The sequence below is a fragment of the Lipomyces japonicus genome (genome assembly GCF_038497905.1).
Source record: "Lipomyces japonicus strain CBS 7319 unplaced genomic scaffold V1514scaffold_17, whole genome shotgun sequence".
Lineage (NCBI taxonomy): Eukaryota > Fungi > Ascomycota > Lipomycetes > Lipomycetales > Lipomycetaceae > Lipomyces > Lipomyces japonicus.
The window spans coordinates 56,973-72,456 of NW_027117829.1; the positions used below are offsets into that span (position 1 = coordinate 56,973).

The following is a 15,484-nucleotide window of genomic DNA, read 5'->3' on the forward strand; positions in this document are numbered from 1 at the left end:
TACAAAATCACGCACGGCGTGCGGCTGCAAACCTTATGGATTTAAAGTTTTCCAATTCATCCCAAGGTTTATAGAATGCATAAACAAGACATCTCGTATTGAATCCAACATCAAAACTTGTACTAAACTGCTGTGAGTGTCGTGGGGACCAGGATAGATGCAAATTTGCATAGTTTAAATCAAGTTTGCGACGCTTCATGGCCGATCACAGCAAATAGGCTAGGACCAGGAATTGAAATCTTAAGATCCCACCAAGTTTTGATTCAGGCTGGGGGTCAACACGGGCTTCCCCAAATTTTTGTTTCGACCGCATATAATTTGTTTTGGGAGAGGAGGGAGACAACAAGCATTATTTTTTTTTTTTGCAGTTTATTTTAATTTGGGTTTAGTTTAATTTTATGTTCATTGGATCATTGAATCACTCAAGTCGATAGTTTTGGCTAGGGCTATAAGTCAACATGGGAGGAAAACCATGGTCATATTTCTCACCCCGCAACAGCATATCGCATAAACGGGGAAGTTCACCTGATAAGAAAAGTTTAGGCCAAGTAGCATCATTGTCATTATCATTTTCAGAGGACCTGGAACGGCCTGGATACGCAACACCACGGCAATCTACAAGATCACCAGACTCGGCTACTGGACTGAGAATACAAAATTACGTGCGTACACAAGAGTTATTGTTTTTTTTGTTTTTAATTTTATCTAATTAAATTTAGACATTGGGTGAATGTTTAGGCAAGGGTGCTTTTGGAGCTGTATATAAGGCATTAAATTGGAGGACGGGAGAAACGGTTGCGGCAAAACAAATCAGTTTGTCAAATTTGTCGCAGCAGGAGGTGGAAAAGATCATGGTGAGGAATAACAAAATCAATTTGCTGGTTTAAAATTTACTAACCATATTTAGCTTGAAATAGAGCTTTTGAAAACTTTGGATGTAAGTTCGTTTAACTATTTAAAAAAAAAGTAACCTACTAATGATTTAGCATTCCAACATTGTTCGCTATCACGGATTTGTAAAGACTGGTAGCTTATTGTACATAATTTTAGAGTACGTCACATCACACATGGTTTTATGAAATGTTCTAAATAACCATAGGTATTGCGAAAACGGGTCATTAACGGCTATTTGCAAGAGTTTTGGTCGGTTCCCCGAACATTTGGTGTCACTATATATTGCACAGGTTTTGCAAGGCCTTGTATATTTACATGACGAGGGCGTTATTCATAGGGATATAAAAGGGGCAAATATTTTGACCACAAAGGAAGGTATTGTTAAGCTGGCTGATTTTGGTGTCGCCACAAGAGCATCCGATGATTCACAAGTTGTTGGAACACCTAATTGGATGGCTCCAGAAATTATCTTGTTGAACGGAGCAACAATTGCATCTGATATATGGTTAGCATATTACTACTTTCATGCCACTGTTTTTTTTTGCATTTAACTAATAACTAAAAAAATTAGGAGTGTTGGATGTACAATTATCGAATTGATACTAGGAAAGCCTCCGTACTACGAGTTAGAGCAAATGCAGGCCTTATATCGCATTGTGCATGATGCCCACCCGCCGCTTCCCACCGGCCTTTCTCCCGTATGTACAATTAAAATTTTAACAATGATGATTAATTTAGTTTTTGACTATATGGTATATAGCTACTTGAAGATTTCCTTTTAAAATGTTTTGAAAAAGACAGCGATTCTCGAATGTCTGCGCGAGAGCTTCTTAGGCATCCGTGGATTCAAAGCTCGAAAGTAGAGGAAGACTATGATGAAGCCGTGCAGACAGTAAGGATGTATAACATGAAGCGAACACAAGGGAATTTTACAGGCATGATGGAAAGTAAAAGCCAATTGTCGTCTTCGCCTCAAAGAACAAATTTAAAAATTTATGAAGAAGATGTTTTCAAGAAAAGAGCAGCAGTAGCGAGCCGACTTAGTCTGTATGCCGAAAAGTCGAAAACGTCAGAGGGTATGTAAAAAAGGTTTTATTTTTTTAAAGGGAAAGGTAACGGGGTCACAAGCTGACTTGAAAAACGTACCAGATAATTTTTGGGATGGCGACTTTGACAATATTCCGCATGAAATATTACCAACAAGGGCAGCCTATAACAACAGGATGATGAAGATGATGAACAAGAAAGGTAAAAAAGACCATAGGCCTAGGCTACCCGTATTCAGCCACAACAAGGCAGTAGCGCACATTGAGGCCGACGGTGCCGACGGTGCTGACGGCAGCAATTGGGACATGGATTTTGAAGGCGAGTTGAACTTAAACGTTCTACGATGATAATTGTAATATTAAATATATCAAATATAGTTATATAGCAACCATGTAATTGTACGGAGTAGATGTCGTGATCTTTTTTTTGTGCCACATGGACTCGGAATAGTAACATCCTATTGGTGTTTACAAATACAATTAGCGATAAATCTCGTATCCACTTCAATGTAACATTATTTAATGTTGTATGATGTATCATGTTTGACTCTAATCGTTTAAATATATAACTAAGCGAATGTAATTTATTATAAGAATTTGGTATCATTTGTGCGGTAAGGTTCGTTACTCGTCAAAAAAAACCGTAGCAGTCGCTCGCATATGTTTGAGGCAAACCGCGATTCATATCATTACTCGAATTACTATCACGTCCTTAGTTTTGCTATTACGTTGGTTATTTTTGATCCATTTTCCGCTCTGTTAAAATATATTATGACAAACACCTCATTAAATGCTATAATCCCAACAACAAAATACACTGGACATCCAGTATATATACCAAGTTCATGTTAAACTCAATGCTTCATTCATGTACTGCATTCCTCTGCGCGGCTCTTAGTTGCATCCCCCGCCTTCCTACTTAAACGGGTCCAATTTAAATCGGGGTATCAAAAAGCAAGCTGATATACAACAGTGCCAATATCAGTGAAAACACACTTTGCAGAGACTGCAGAGATCGCACTACTGTTGAGCATTGTCTTTGTCTTGAAGTCTGACTTCAACAGACCTAGAATAATCTGACCCTGAATGTTATAGTTCGTAACACCATTAACAGTATATTTTTGTATTGAATCTTTAGCGGCAACAAATTCATCAAGCATCCGAGAAGAGCTAACTAAATTATGTACTTTTTGGTGTAACGGTTTATCACGTTTCGTTCAGTGAGCCCGTGTCGGCAGAGCCATAAATAAACATCCAAGAGAAGTTGTTACCTATTCTTACCGCTCAATGCATCCTCGCGTGTCAAAAAATCTTGCGCTGCTCTGCATTAAGCAACTCGAAAGTAAACGCTTCTCAGCCATGAACCCCAAATCAGATTCTGCCTTCCATATAACAAACTATTCAATGTATCCTCGGGCAATTCGACCAAGTTTTCCATTATCAAACATCAACACCAGGCCCTTGCCCATTTTTAGCAGTCATTCTATTCGTACAACTATACTATTTAATAACTTTATCAAAAGTGAGTCAATACAAAAAAATAAAAACCAAAAGCATTAAATTTAGAAAGCAATTAGGAGGGACCTTGGAAAATCGAGCCCTTGGACTTGGCTCACGTGATATTACATAACTCTGGCTAACTAATTGCCTTGTTATTAGGTAATACATAGTACTACTTTACAAGTGCCCCCAGATTCAATGACCAAATCCACTCATTGGAACCCAGTTTTTGACAGTCCTCATTCGCAATGCATCTTATCTTGACCACGGAGTCCTCTGAAGAGATATATACTCTCGAGGTTGCCCTCTCGATGACATTGGCCGATCTCCGGGCTTACGTGGAGGCGGAAACCGGGGCTCCCACGAACTCTCAAATTCTGTTCTACAAAACTGCGATTCTCGAAAACGATGCCAAAGCTTTGTCGGAGTTTCAAATGGAGGATTATGACATGGTCTTGTTGCGAGTAGTGAATCCAGAAGCAATTCAATCTACTACTAGTCCGTCGCAAGGAACCGCAGCGTACGTCGTTCGGGCATAAGCTTGGCTTTATCCAGAGTAACCCATGACTAACATTAGCAACCAGATCGTCATCGGAACAAACCGCGATAACAAATGATGTTGAGAAAGTTCGGTTACAAATGTTAGGTGACCAAGCGCTATGCGATATGGTGCGGCAAACTTATCCAGAACTTGCTGCCAGCGTGAATGACCCACAGAAGTTCAAAGAACTTCTTACAAAGATTGAGTTGTCAAGGTTAGAGGCAGAAGAAATTAAACGTCAAGAATTGGTAGGTATAATTTTTTTTTTTTACTTTGGCTTATTTTGTGCTAACTATCAAAGAAACGGCTGAACGATGATCCTTATAACGAAGAATCACAACGGAAAATATTAGAAATTATTCAACAAGAAGGTATAGCATAATGCAGTCATAAATATTGTGGCGTACTAACTGTTTCAGCAATTATGGAAAATCTTAATGCTGCTCTAGAGCATAATCCGGAATGTAAGCTGTGATAGTTCGTACTGCACTTTTTATCAATTTTTTTTAACGAGTATAGCATTCGGTCGCGTCAACATGCTCTACGTTCCAGTGGAAGTGAATGGACACAAGATAAAAGCTTTTGTCGATTCCGGAGCGCAGGCAACAATAATGAGTCCATTTTGCGCAGAGCAATGCAAGTACGTGCTTACTTTTTTTCATGTTGACCTTTATCCACTACTGACAGGACTTAGTGTTATGTTTTTGCTAGACCGCAACTTTCAAGGCGTGGCGAGAGGTGTTGGAACAGCACGTATTTTGGGACGCATTCATAGCGCACCTTTAAAGATTGGTAACGCATTTCTGCCTTGCAGTTTTACGGTCATGGAAGGCAAACATGTTGATTTGTTGCTTGGTCTTGATAGTAAGTCGAGATCGATTGTCTATATCAAATAATTCTATTACTAACACCACATTTTTAGTGCTTAAACGACACCAGGCTAGTATAGATTTGAAGCGAAACGTTTTGGTAATGGGAGAGGAGGAAGTGCCATTTTTAGGGGACGCTGATCTCCCCGCTCAGGCCATCGAAAATGAGCTTGCTGATCCGTCTAATCGAAGTACTGATGCGGCAAATCAGGCAGGCCATCAACCAATTCCCCAGGCATCAATAAAAAGCCAGCCGAGTAGTCAACCCATTGCTCGGCCAGTATCTACTCCGACGACTGAGTCATCCGCGATCGAGTTTTCAGAAGCAAACATTTCACAGCTTGAAAGCCTGGGAGTAACCAGGGAAGAAGCCATCAGTGCTCTCCGTCAGGCAAATGGTAATGTAGAGATTGCGGCCAGCTTATTATTTCAATAGATGATGATATATACGTTCTTGAAATTAAATGCATATATCGTGACATTGAACTGCAAACGTCACTTTTTTTTAAATGGTTTTGGTTTAGGTTGGTATTTTTTTAACATTGTATCATAGCTTTTGTGTATAATTTTTATTGTCTTTTCTGTTACCTATTATCACATGTAACTTATCTATAATATATATATTGTTTGAGGTAGCAATGTAGGTTTTGTAAAAGTCATGGTTCGTATATTTCGAAAAGCAAAAGCCGCGCTAGAATTGCGCACTAATTGTTAATGTAAAAGCAACTGAATCAGACAAGGCATGCCTTGAACCGCACAATGCAACTAAAACCATGGAATTTTTTGTTATTTGCACTGACTTTGCAATTAGTGTCTGCATCGGCTGGAGACAGGCTACCAGAGTTTAAAGAATGCGTATCCGCTTGCATGAGTACGGTGTGCGACAATAATCCGCCACGCCTACCGTTTTACCTTACTGCTTTGTTTTGGGATTGCCCGCAAGACTGTGATTACGAATGCCAAAGGAAAATCACGACCGAAAGGAATTTGGAGGATAAAGAAATATTACAATTTCATGGCAAATGGCCGTTTAAACGATTTCTGGGCATTCAAGAACCGGCATCTGTCGTGTTTTCGATATTAAATTTCATTCCTCATTACCACGCCATTTTCGAACTACGAAAAAAAATTCCAGAAAATGATGCGAGATCGAATTATTATTTAAAAAATTTTTATTTGGTCGTGCCAGTTTTGGGCATGAACGCATGGATCTGGTCATCAGTTTTTCATTGCAGGGATTTTAGACTCACGGAACGGTTAGATTATTTTTCTGCCGGGTTGTATGTCATGACTGGGTTTTACTTTGGCATTGTCAGGATTTTTAGGCTTGATCGAATTGAGCATGCAAGACTGTTGCACGTGTTCACTGTGGCTTGCATTGTCGCTGTTGCCAGCCACATCTCGTATCTTTCGTTGATCAAGTTTTCATACAGTTACAACATGATTGCAAACGTATCCGTTGGCGTTTTGCAAAATTTAATATGGTGTTATTATTCAATTTCTCAATATTTTTTCGTTCAAGCATCATCAAGGCAGGCTTGGAAATTATGGCCAATCGCAAACGTGATATTGTTGACGTTCGCAATGTCACTCGAACTTTTTGATTTCCCGCCTTTGTTAGATGCAATCGATGCTCATTCGCTGTGGCACGCGGCTACGATCATTCCTTCATATTGGTGGTATGAATGGATGAAGAAAGATGCTGAAGAGGTGGCGTCGATAAAAAGCAGAAGAACATAGAATAAATCTACATGTATATACTGTAACTATTCGCATTTTTTTTTTTAAAAAAATCATTCACATAATTGAAGAAATGCCAATGTGCATACCCAACATAAAAACAAACTCATGCAATACCCTTTTATTTTTTTGTCTTTGTCTTTCTTTGGTTTTTTTTTTTTTTTTTTTCGGAACGCCAAGGAGAGTGATTACTTTCTCACAAGCCCTTAAGCAATTCAGAAACTTTCAATGCTAACTCATCTGCCTCTAATCGCGTGGCAGCTTCGGCATAGACTCTCACTGCGTCCTCGGTTCCACTCGCACGGACAAAACTGCGCCCATTTTTGTACTTCTTGACCAAGTCATCAATTATTGGTTGCACTCCAACAGGTTCAACTAATTTACGCTCAGCGTTTTCTGTTTTGAACGCATGACGGTCTTTAACTACGACTCTCACAAGCCGGTTGGGAAGATCGGTATATGCAAGATCCCACTCCTGCGGGCCCCATGCCTTATGAACCAAAATAGCCACCACTAATAATAGGTCAGACAGCGCATCACCAACTGTTTGGTTAATTAGATCTTGCAGAGCAAGCAGCGTGCTGACAGCACTTTGTTGACCAGGACTGTGAGCTTCAAATGACTCCAGGGTCTTGACAGCATTGCTTGAAAAAAGCACTGTTCCATGTCCGTTTGCTTCAAAATAGACACCAATGTCATATAATTGTGCAGCATGATGTAAATGCTTCACACCAGTCGGAGTCACTGTTACTGGCACTTTTAGAATGTCAGTCAAGTATGTGGACGAGCTGCCGTTAGCGTACGCAGTTTGTACAACGCCAACATCAAGTTCAACACCAGAGACGGCCAACAAATCTCTAATGAATGAAGCTGCGAGAGATGCAATCTTATCACCATCTAGCAAATGAAATTTCTCAGTTTCATCAATGTAGTAAAAAACAATTCGATCAGCGTCACCATCCAAAGACGCATAAAGCTCATAAGGCTTTGGATGCAGTCCAGTAGGAAGCTTTTGCTGAGTCTTGACAAAATCAGCTCCGGCTTGGTTATTTAGTTTCTCAGCAGCCGTGACGTCATTTTTGACAATCACGACGTCCAGGTTTTCAGAACCAATATACTTCACCAGTTCTTTCAGTTTTGGCCCACCAACACCATTCGCAGCGTCGACTGTGATGGAAGCCAACTTTGGCTTGCTCTTGGTGACCACTTTAAACGCATTCGCCAACTTTTCATAGTAACCCTCTTCCGATGGCTTGCCGTATGGAACAGGCGAGTTTTGAGTGTTAATGCTTTTCACAATATAGTGCAGCTGAGGCGTTGTAAGAATACGGTAATCCGTAAACTTGGTGTCAGTTGATCGTAAGCCATCTTTTAATGCAGAAACAAGCGCCGGCCCGGATGCCCTGAAATAGCAACATGTCAGCAACGAGGGCCATGCAATGCATAAATTTACCTAGTGCAACGTACCTAGTATCACGACCAAAAACAACTCTGGCCGGACCGGACAGGTTTATTCTCAACGATTCAACAACATTAAAGTATTCCTTGACGAGATCATCCTCTGAAGCAGCATTTGCAAATTTCGTAGCATAAGTTTCCCATGACGCCTAATTTGGTTAGAAAAAATTCGACCAAACAATTGACCAAACATTTTATTAATAAAAAATTCCATACCTCCAACATTTCGCCCTGCAATTTATTTAATATTAACTTCAATTTGGTAAAACATTTTACTGGTTGATGCCACGTACCTGCGGATCAATGAGCTTGACACCGTTATCATCCGGAGGGTTATGTGATGCTGTAATCATTACGCCAATGGTCTGGCCATCGAGCTTTCTCGATCTCAACGACGCAAGAAGACCGACTCTGAAAACAACAGAATCTAAAAGAGACCCTAGGAGGCGGAAGCCAGCAGTTCCATAAGTGAATTTCTGGTCTGCCGGTCGGGGATGAATCGAGGAGTATTTCCTGATCTCACTAGCTTGAAGCTGCGCAATCTCTGCCATAATAAACCTTTTGTTACCGCGTAAAAGTGCTGAACCGGAGCAACAAGACCAGTTATGTGCGAAATTAAGAACGGAGATGAGCTAATTCGAGGATGCGTGCTCGTCAAGGCCAGGAGTTGGGCCAAGTCGAGTCATCCCAGCCACAGATAAGGCGGTGCAAGCCACACACGCACGGGGATGCAAGGGTGACACGATTAGGCCATGCCATGCCATGCGAAGTCGAAGGTCGTGGCCAACTTCAGCTTCGGACACGTTCAAATAGCACATTCTGTCTTGCTCAGTTGCCAATATCTATCTATCTATATATATAGAATATATATCTATTACAAAGAACCCTTGCTTTTTTTTTTGGGAAAACTAAGTAGTCATGGATGAAGAATATGATGTTATTGTTTTAGGTGAATTGAATATAATGATTTTGATTGTCTGTCACTTCTATGGACTTATCACTGACTGATCGACGACACTTGCAGGAACCGGTATGCTCGACTTATACCATTTCCTAGGTTACTTTTGCAGGGATTGACTTTAAGCTAGGACTTACCGAGTGTATCTTGTCCGGAATTTTTAGTGTCGAGGGTAAGAAAGTACTCCACATTGACCGTCAAGACCATTACGGAGGGTGAGATAATTTCGTTGCACCACAATTTTTACGCTATCACTAATTATTTAATCAGAGAGAGTGCGAGTTTGACTCTTAGTCAAGTATGTGTCCAACGCATTGGTGTCTTAAAAATTCGTTGTTTTTAACCATTCATAGATTTTTGAGAAATTCAGAGCGGGCGAGAAGCCTCGAGAAAGCTTGGGCCGCGACCGCGACTGGAATGTCGATCTAATTCCGAAGTTTTTAATGGCCAATGGTGAATTGACTAATATTCTTGTCGTAAGTAGAGTTGCACTTGGTAAGCGGTCTTGAATTATTTTTTTTGATTGACGATGTGATCAAAAGCACACCGATGTCACTAGATACCTTGAATTCAAGCAAATATCTGGAAGTTACGTGTTTCGCGATGGCCGTATCGCCAAGGTTCCTTCCAACGAATTTGAAGCTATTAGGTCACCTCTCATGGGTCTTTTCGAAAAACGACGGATGAAGCGATTTTTTGAATTTATTGGCAATTACAAAGAAAATGACCCTTCCACTTACCAAGGACTTAACCTGGATAAAAACACAATGAAGGAAGTTTATGCCAAGTTTGGTCTTGAAGCTGGAACCCGAGACTTTATCGGACATGCCATGGCTCTTTATTTAGATGATTCTTATATTAACAAGCCTGCACGTGAAGCTATCGAGCGCATTCTTCTCTATGTTCAATCTATGGCTCGATTCGGAAAGTCACCTTATCTGTATCCTTTGTACGGACTCGGAGAACTTCCGCAAGGTTTTGCTCGGTAAGTAATTATTGCCATTTTTTTTTTTTTTTAAAAAAAAAAAAACTAACAACAATAAGTCTTTCTGCAATCTACGGAGGCACGTATATGCTCGAAAAACCCATCGATGAGATTGTTTACGAGAACGGCGTGGCCATTGGCGTGAGATCCGGAGAGGAAGTCGCCAAGGCAAAGATTGTTATCGGAGATCCAACCTATTTCCCAGACAAGGTTGTTAAAACTGGGTCTGTTGTCCGAGCAATTTGCGTGCTTGGCCACCCCATACCAAACACTGACAACGCGGACTCAGTTCAGATCATTATCCCACAAAATCAAGTGGGCAGAAAGCATGATATATACATCAGCATGGTTTCCAGTGCTCATAACGTTTCTTTAAAGGGTCATTATCTTGCGACCGTGTCCACCATTGTGGAAACAAACAATCCACTTCAAGAGATTGCTCCTGGCTTGCATTTACTAGGCACGGTTCTTGAAAAGTTCATTGGCGTTACCGACCTTTACCAACCTTTAGATGATGGCACTGAAGACCATGTTTACATTTCTAAAAGTTATGATGCCACTTCTCATTTTGAGACAACTACTGATGATGTCAAAAACATTTACTACCGCATCGAAGGAAAAGAATTGGTTCTTAAAAAACGTCCTACCGTGGATGAGGAGAATTTCACTGCTTACGAGTAGTATTTTTTTGTCAAAACAAGTCTTAATGTGCTTCATATTTTTTTTTTTTTGTTTTTGGGTGGCTGTTAATATTTTGGTGGGTAGATGTTTTGAATCATTGTTACGAGAAGAAAGCTTTAAAAAGATGCACTTTTTAAGTGAATCGTATTATATTACAATAAATAAATACACATGAATCTGTTTCGCCGCCAATAATAAACATATACTGAACATCAAAAGAAAAAAAAAAATTTAAAACAAAAAGACCAAACACTAAATAATAAACAACCTTGGTTTACAGCAAATTATCAATCTTGCCCGGCAACTTCTTGTGCGACTTCAAGCCAACCCTAACGAAAAAATCTTCGGTGCCCTGTTCAAAAAACATCTTATACGTATTCATACATATCCGCACCCGAAGAGCTGTCTTTGATAACGTATTGTTTTCTTTCTCCCTTGGTTCGTCTTCTTCATCTTCTGCCTCCTCCTCATCAGCAGGAAGATTACGACGCAGAAACGGCATTCGAACTTCATCAACAGGAACTCCTTCGGTTGGAGCCGACATGACAAATGAGGTAAGATAATACTTCCATTTTTCTTCTAAAGAAGCAGCATCGTTAAGAGTAAGATCTTCATGCCCTATTAATTGAATTGCAAGACCATTTGTAGCCTCGTCCTATCATAATTAGCTCGATGAACCTGGGCAAAAAAAAAAAAAAAAAAAAAAAAGACTTACAAATTCAAATCTAAAAATGTTTTCGTCTTGTCCTAGTAACGTCTCTATTTGAAGACGATAAATAATCTGATCCCTGGATGTCGTCTGAGGCGTCCGCCGATCCCTGTCATACAGAAGAATAATTTCTGAACATTTCGTATCAGAAATAATAGTATGCACTTGCTTGGCAATGGCTTGCACAACCTTATCGACAGTGTAAAGCTTAAACGCACGGTTTCGATAAGCCTGACGAAGACACTCTTCGAACCATTGATGTTCAATTTCACCTTCGATCAATTTTTCACACATCTCAAGAAGCTGATTATAACAATTATCGGCAGTAAACTCCAAGCCCATGTCTTTCATTTTTGAAGAAACAATGCCAAAATCTTTGGCAAAATCAACCACTTTCCTTGTTGATAGATCAGCGAAAACTTCTGGTTCAATATTCTTCATGTCTTCTAAGCGTTGGTATAAAATCTCAAACAAGCGGAAAAAAAGGTAAATTGTAGTGTTTGCAAATAGATTATATTTCGTACGACGGTTGTTTCCATTCGGTGTGGCAGATCCATCAGTTGGCACGTCATCAACACTTTTGGTTACGTGTTGAATCCAAACCTCTCCTGCTTTTTCCACTGATTCTGGTAATGGAATGTCGTCATGATCTTCGTCCTTCCGCGCAGGAGTCTCATCAGTTGAGGTCACTTCCGGAGTCGCTTCTCTGCTAGTATCATCATCTTTATCTCGCTTCGGACGACCTTGTCGCGTCTTTTTCAATACATCACGAAGAAGATCACCATCTTTTGATCGTGATTTCCGTCCCGAAATCGATCCGGTTTCACTCTCATCCTCAGCTGGACTAGACCAACCATTTACTGATTCTTCAGGGAAAGAACTGGAACCGAAAAAAAGCGGAATAAATGATTTGACAAATCCATCCATTTTCTCTCGATCATGACTCGAAAATGTACTGGAACGTTCAAGGTGACAGTTTAACAACCTGATGACATCCATAATGACCTCCGGATTTTCAAAATTAAAATTGAGTTGCGATTTCGGTCCGGGAGTCAAAGGACTTAGTCGCTTATTAACCTGCTCCTTCTTAATAGTATCTATCTCAGTAACTAAAAGCTTTGTAGTGAGAGTCTTTTTGTCCGCTTGCTTGAAAGTGAGACCTCGGTGATCTAAAGATTTATAAAAAACACGAGCTTCAGTCTCCCGCCAAACCTTATTCCATTCACGCTGAGCTCGCTTCCATTCCTCATCCTTTTGCTTGAGGCGCTTTAAAACAATTGGAATAGCGACTGCAGGACTGTCATGAATCGCATCAATGACTTCTTGCCCACGATCTCTATCATAAATTTTTTTGATAATTTTTTGATATATGGATTTTGCAGAATTTCCAAGACCTAGAGCAAGCTTAAAGTTGGCTTTCTCCTCAGGGGCCATAGTAGCAATACGTTTCGCAATCGGTTCAAGTAACTGAATCGTTCGAAGATTTGCATCCACGTTGTGATCGTATTCAAGTCGTTCTTCTTCAATACGGTGAAGAACTTCTTCAAACTGATTTTTGCGATGCGCGACAAACCCAGAGTCTTCAGATGCCCATGTAGGATGACTAACCCATTCGTCGTTGAGGACTTCCCAGCACATGTCATCTCTGCCAGAGCAAGGTTGATGTGTTTCCGATTTGGGAAGCAGCCTATAACTCGGTCCATAAGATTTGCACAAAGAAAGTTCAAGTTGGTGTTTCTTATATGGAATATTCTCGATGGTCAAAGTGCCGCCAGTGTAGTCGACACAACGCTTGAACCAATCAATCAAATCACGATTTCCACCGATAAAAGCTTCCGCTTTTTCGACTAACAAGTTTCTATCAATGATATCTTGAGAAAATAAGTTTAACAACTTCAAAAACTCATTATACGTTTGTTTGTTGCCAATATATTTTTTGACTCTGTCAAAGAATGCTAATTCTTCTGCAGTAGGACCAGATTTTAATGGTGGAGGAAGAGGTTCTGGAATCATTGGAGTCAATGTGGGACTGAGCGTATGGCTGTCAGTCTTCTGGCCGACTTTAATTTTCTTGTTGCCAGCACCGCGAATACTAGAGACTTGAGCAGGAACATCAAGTACGTCGCCTCGTTGCTGATCAACCTGTGCACTTCTTTTTTTCTTCTCCTTCGGAAGCGATGGCGGAGCAAAGTTACCCACAGGTGGTAAGCGAGTACTCGAAGGGTAAACGCCCGCATCGGGAGACGACACACTCCTTTGGTGCGCAGCTTCAGGAAGAAATTGCTTAAAATCGTCCAATAAATCTGGGGCATCTTTAAATAAAATGGTGACTTGAGCATATACATCAGCAATTGGCTTCTGTTCCCTTTGGTAGGTTTGTAGGATCTCCAAGAAATTCTTGTAAATATCCGGTTGAGATGAAAATCGGTTCTTATAAAAATTGTTAATAACATGATCCATCAAATCAATTACAAACTAACCTTGATCTTATTCACATAACTAATTGCATGATTAAACTCTACCGGACCGCCCATTCGTTTTTGCTCACTTTGAGAATTTTGACGGGATCCATTAGCCACAGCATGAAGCTGGGACATGGAATTGGAATTTGCGGTATGACCATCTATTGGATAGGTATAGGCTTCTTGCTGCCACTGCCTTGTTTGGTCATAGACTGTCGCTTGGCCATCTGGTCGCGTCGTGGTCCCCATAGGAGTCGTTACCCGGATGGGGTTAGGGTCCAACGGATCCATCGAACACTCGATTCGATATCCTGGGGGCAAGAACGTGTTGAATCCTTGGATTAAATTCGGATGACCACTGAAAAGGTTGGAAACTCTGTCAATTACGCCTGGCGTATCGATACTGCGTAATGTTAGTTTATAATCTGCCATTTAAAATAAATAGAAGCCTACCTCTGGCTCTTGAAATCTTTCATAATGTCAAGAAACTTATTATAAACATCAGGGTGGTTTTGGAACTGAACCTTGACTTGATCCAAATAAGACAAAGCATCCTTGACATTTAATGGCCTATAGGCAGCAATTTGTTGTGCATGAGTTGCTCCTGTCGTAAGAGGTAAACCCAATTGTGGCGGAAACGCAGCAGCAGGTGGTTGTGTAGCAGCGATCGTGCTACCGTGTTGCTGTTGGGTAGGTTGTGACTGTTGACCAGGCGCTGTAAGTGAAGGAGGTTGTTGAGTTTGAGGTTGAGTTTGCTGCTGCTGCTGCTGTATCTGTGGTTGTTGTTGTTGTTGTTGTTGTTGTTGTTGTTGTGGTTGTTGTTGTTGTTGTTGTTGTTGTTGTTGTTGTTGTTGTTGTTGTGGTTGCTGCTGCTGAGTGGCAGATCCAGCCGCCACAGGCGGAGGAGATGCATGTATCGGTTGTTGTATTGATACAGCAGACGAAATAGAAGGCAGTGTGGTTTGAGGTAAAGACGGAGATTGCGTAGGGCGGCTAATCTGTGGCGATGCGGTTGACGACATCGACGGAAGATTATACGAAGCGTGTTGAGGAGTCGAGCCTCCCAGGCCTGAAATTGATGGCAAAGAAGGATAATAGCTTTGTCCTCCTAAAATAGCAGCAAAAAAAATAAGCACAATTGATTCAAACGACTGTGTAAGAAAGCTAGTGCTTTGAAACAAGAAAAACGACTCACTGTTTGCCGAGCTTAGAGCGGACGGAGGAGGAAGGACGGGAAGCCCCGATTGTTGATTACTTTAGCAAAAATATTAGTTACTTCTAACAAAACCAAAAAAAAAAAAATCCACAAGTTTTCCATTTAAAACAATAGCCACTTACTGAAAAGGTCGTGGGGCATGGGAAGGAGGATGCGGAGGCGGAGGCACCTGAGGGCCCTGAGCACCAGCGTTCTCTTGCCCGGTGGGATGCCACTGCTCTTGACCGCTCATTGCAGGTACGCAAAAAGATTACAGTATCTTAACAGTGTCGTAAAAAAGCTTTCGAGACGGAAAGGAGGAAAGCTCCGTACGAAGCCAAATGAAGCGGAGACTAAAGATCAAGGAAAAACTATCCAGAAAGCAACTCGCCGATACGGAGAACTCGAACTGGTGTGCTCTAAGGGCAGAGGGTTTGTTTTTTTCT

At 40.8% G+C, this 15,484-nt stretch overlaps 7 protein-coding genes across 7 annotated transcripts; 5 read left to right on the forward strand and 2 right to left on the reverse strand.

The window, feature by feature from the left end:
• Positions 1-46: 46 nt before the first annotated feature.
• Positions 47-2,494, forward strand: V1514DRAFT_330204 (kinase-like domain-containing protein). The gene is made up of 8 exons (XM_066927455.1): positions 47-662; positions 720-854; positions 908-937; positions 987-1,051; positions 1,100-1,399; positions 1,466-1,592; positions 1,655-1,970; positions 2,044-2,494. Exons 1-8 carry the CDS (start codon positions 459-461, stop codon positions 2,286-2,288), a joined length of 1,422 nt encoding a protein of 473 aa, XP_066783594.1. The 5' UTR covers positions 47-458; the 3' UTR covers positions 2,289-2,494.
• Positions 2,495-3,594: 1,100 nt separating this feature from the next.
• Positions 3,595-4,429, forward strand: V1514DRAFT_50360 (uncharacterized protein). Its single transcript, XM_066930040.1, has 4 exons — positions 3,595-3,960; positions 4,025-4,195; positions 4,283-4,352; positions 4,401-4,429. Exons 1-3 carry the CDS (start codon positions 3,689-3,691, stop codon positions 4,290-4,292), a joined length of 453 nt encoding a protein of 150 aa, XP_066783595.1. The 5' UTR covers positions 3,595-3,688; the 3' UTR covers positions 4,293-4,352; positions 4,401-4,429.
• A 173-nt stretch (positions 4,430-4,602) lies between these two features.
• On the forward strand, positions 4,603-5,493 carry V1514DRAFT_50379 (uncharacterized protein). Its single transcript, XM_066930041.1, has 2 exons — positions 4,603-4,621; positions 4,676-5,493. Exon 2 carries the CDS (start codon positions 4,819-4,821, stop codon positions 5,284-5,286), a length of 468 nt encoding a protein of 155 aa, XP_066783596.1. The 5' UTR covers positions 4,603-4,621; positions 4,676-4,818; the 3' UTR covers positions 5,287-5,493.
• Positions 5,494-5,568: 75 nt separating this feature from the next.
• Positions 5,569-6,653, forward strand: V1514DRAFT_330211 (Per1-like protein). Its single transcript, XM_066927456.1, has one exon. It carries the CDS (start codon positions 5,610-5,612, stop codon positions 6,588-6,590), a length of 981 nt encoding a protein of 326 aa, XP_066783597.1. The 5' UTR covers positions 5,569-5,609; the 3' UTR covers positions 6,591-6,653.
• On the reverse strand, positions 6,540-8,760 carry V1514DRAFT_330212 (uncharacterized protein). Its single transcript, XM_066927457.1, has 4 exons — positions 8,342-8,760; positions 8,265-8,279; positions 8,058-8,197; positions 6,540-7,993 (listed from the first exon to the last, which is right to left on the reverse strand). The coding sequence occupies exons 1-4, from the start codon at positions 8,597-8,599 to the stop codon at positions 6,787-6,789; spliced, it is 1,620 nt and encodes a 539-aa protein (XP_066783598.1). The 5' UTR covers positions 8,600-8,760; the 3' UTR covers positions 6,540-6,786.
• Positions 8,761-8,831: 71 nt separating this feature from the next.
• On the forward strand, positions 8,832-10,962 carry V1514DRAFT_330216 (GDP dissociation inhibitor). Its single transcript, XM_066927458.1, has 7 exons — positions 8,832-8,997; positions 9,073-9,078; positions 9,137-9,221; positions 9,277-9,304; positions 9,360-9,482; positions 9,549-9,991; positions 10,051-10,962. The coding sequence occupies exons 1-7, from the start codon at positions 8,967-8,969 to the stop codon at positions 10,670-10,672; spliced, it is 1,338 nt and encodes a 445-aa protein (XP_066783599.1). The 5' UTR covers positions 8,832-8,966; the 3' UTR covers positions 10,673-10,962.
• V1514DRAFT_293225 (uncharacterized protein) lies at positions 10,782-15,425 on the reverse strand. The gene is made up of 6 exons (XM_066925364.1): positions 15,182-15,425; positions 15,039-15,097; positions 14,297-14,951; positions 13,862-14,246; positions 11,388-13,811; positions 10,782-11,327 (listed from the first exon to the last, which is right to left on the reverse strand). The coding sequence occupies exons 1-6, from the start codon at positions 15,289-15,291 to the stop codon at positions 10,947-10,949; spliced, it is 4,014 nt and encodes a 1,337-aa protein (XP_066783600.1). The 5' UTR covers positions 15,292-15,425; the 3' UTR covers positions 10,782-10,946.
• Between the last annotated feature and the right edge of the window lie 59 nt (positions 15,426-15,484).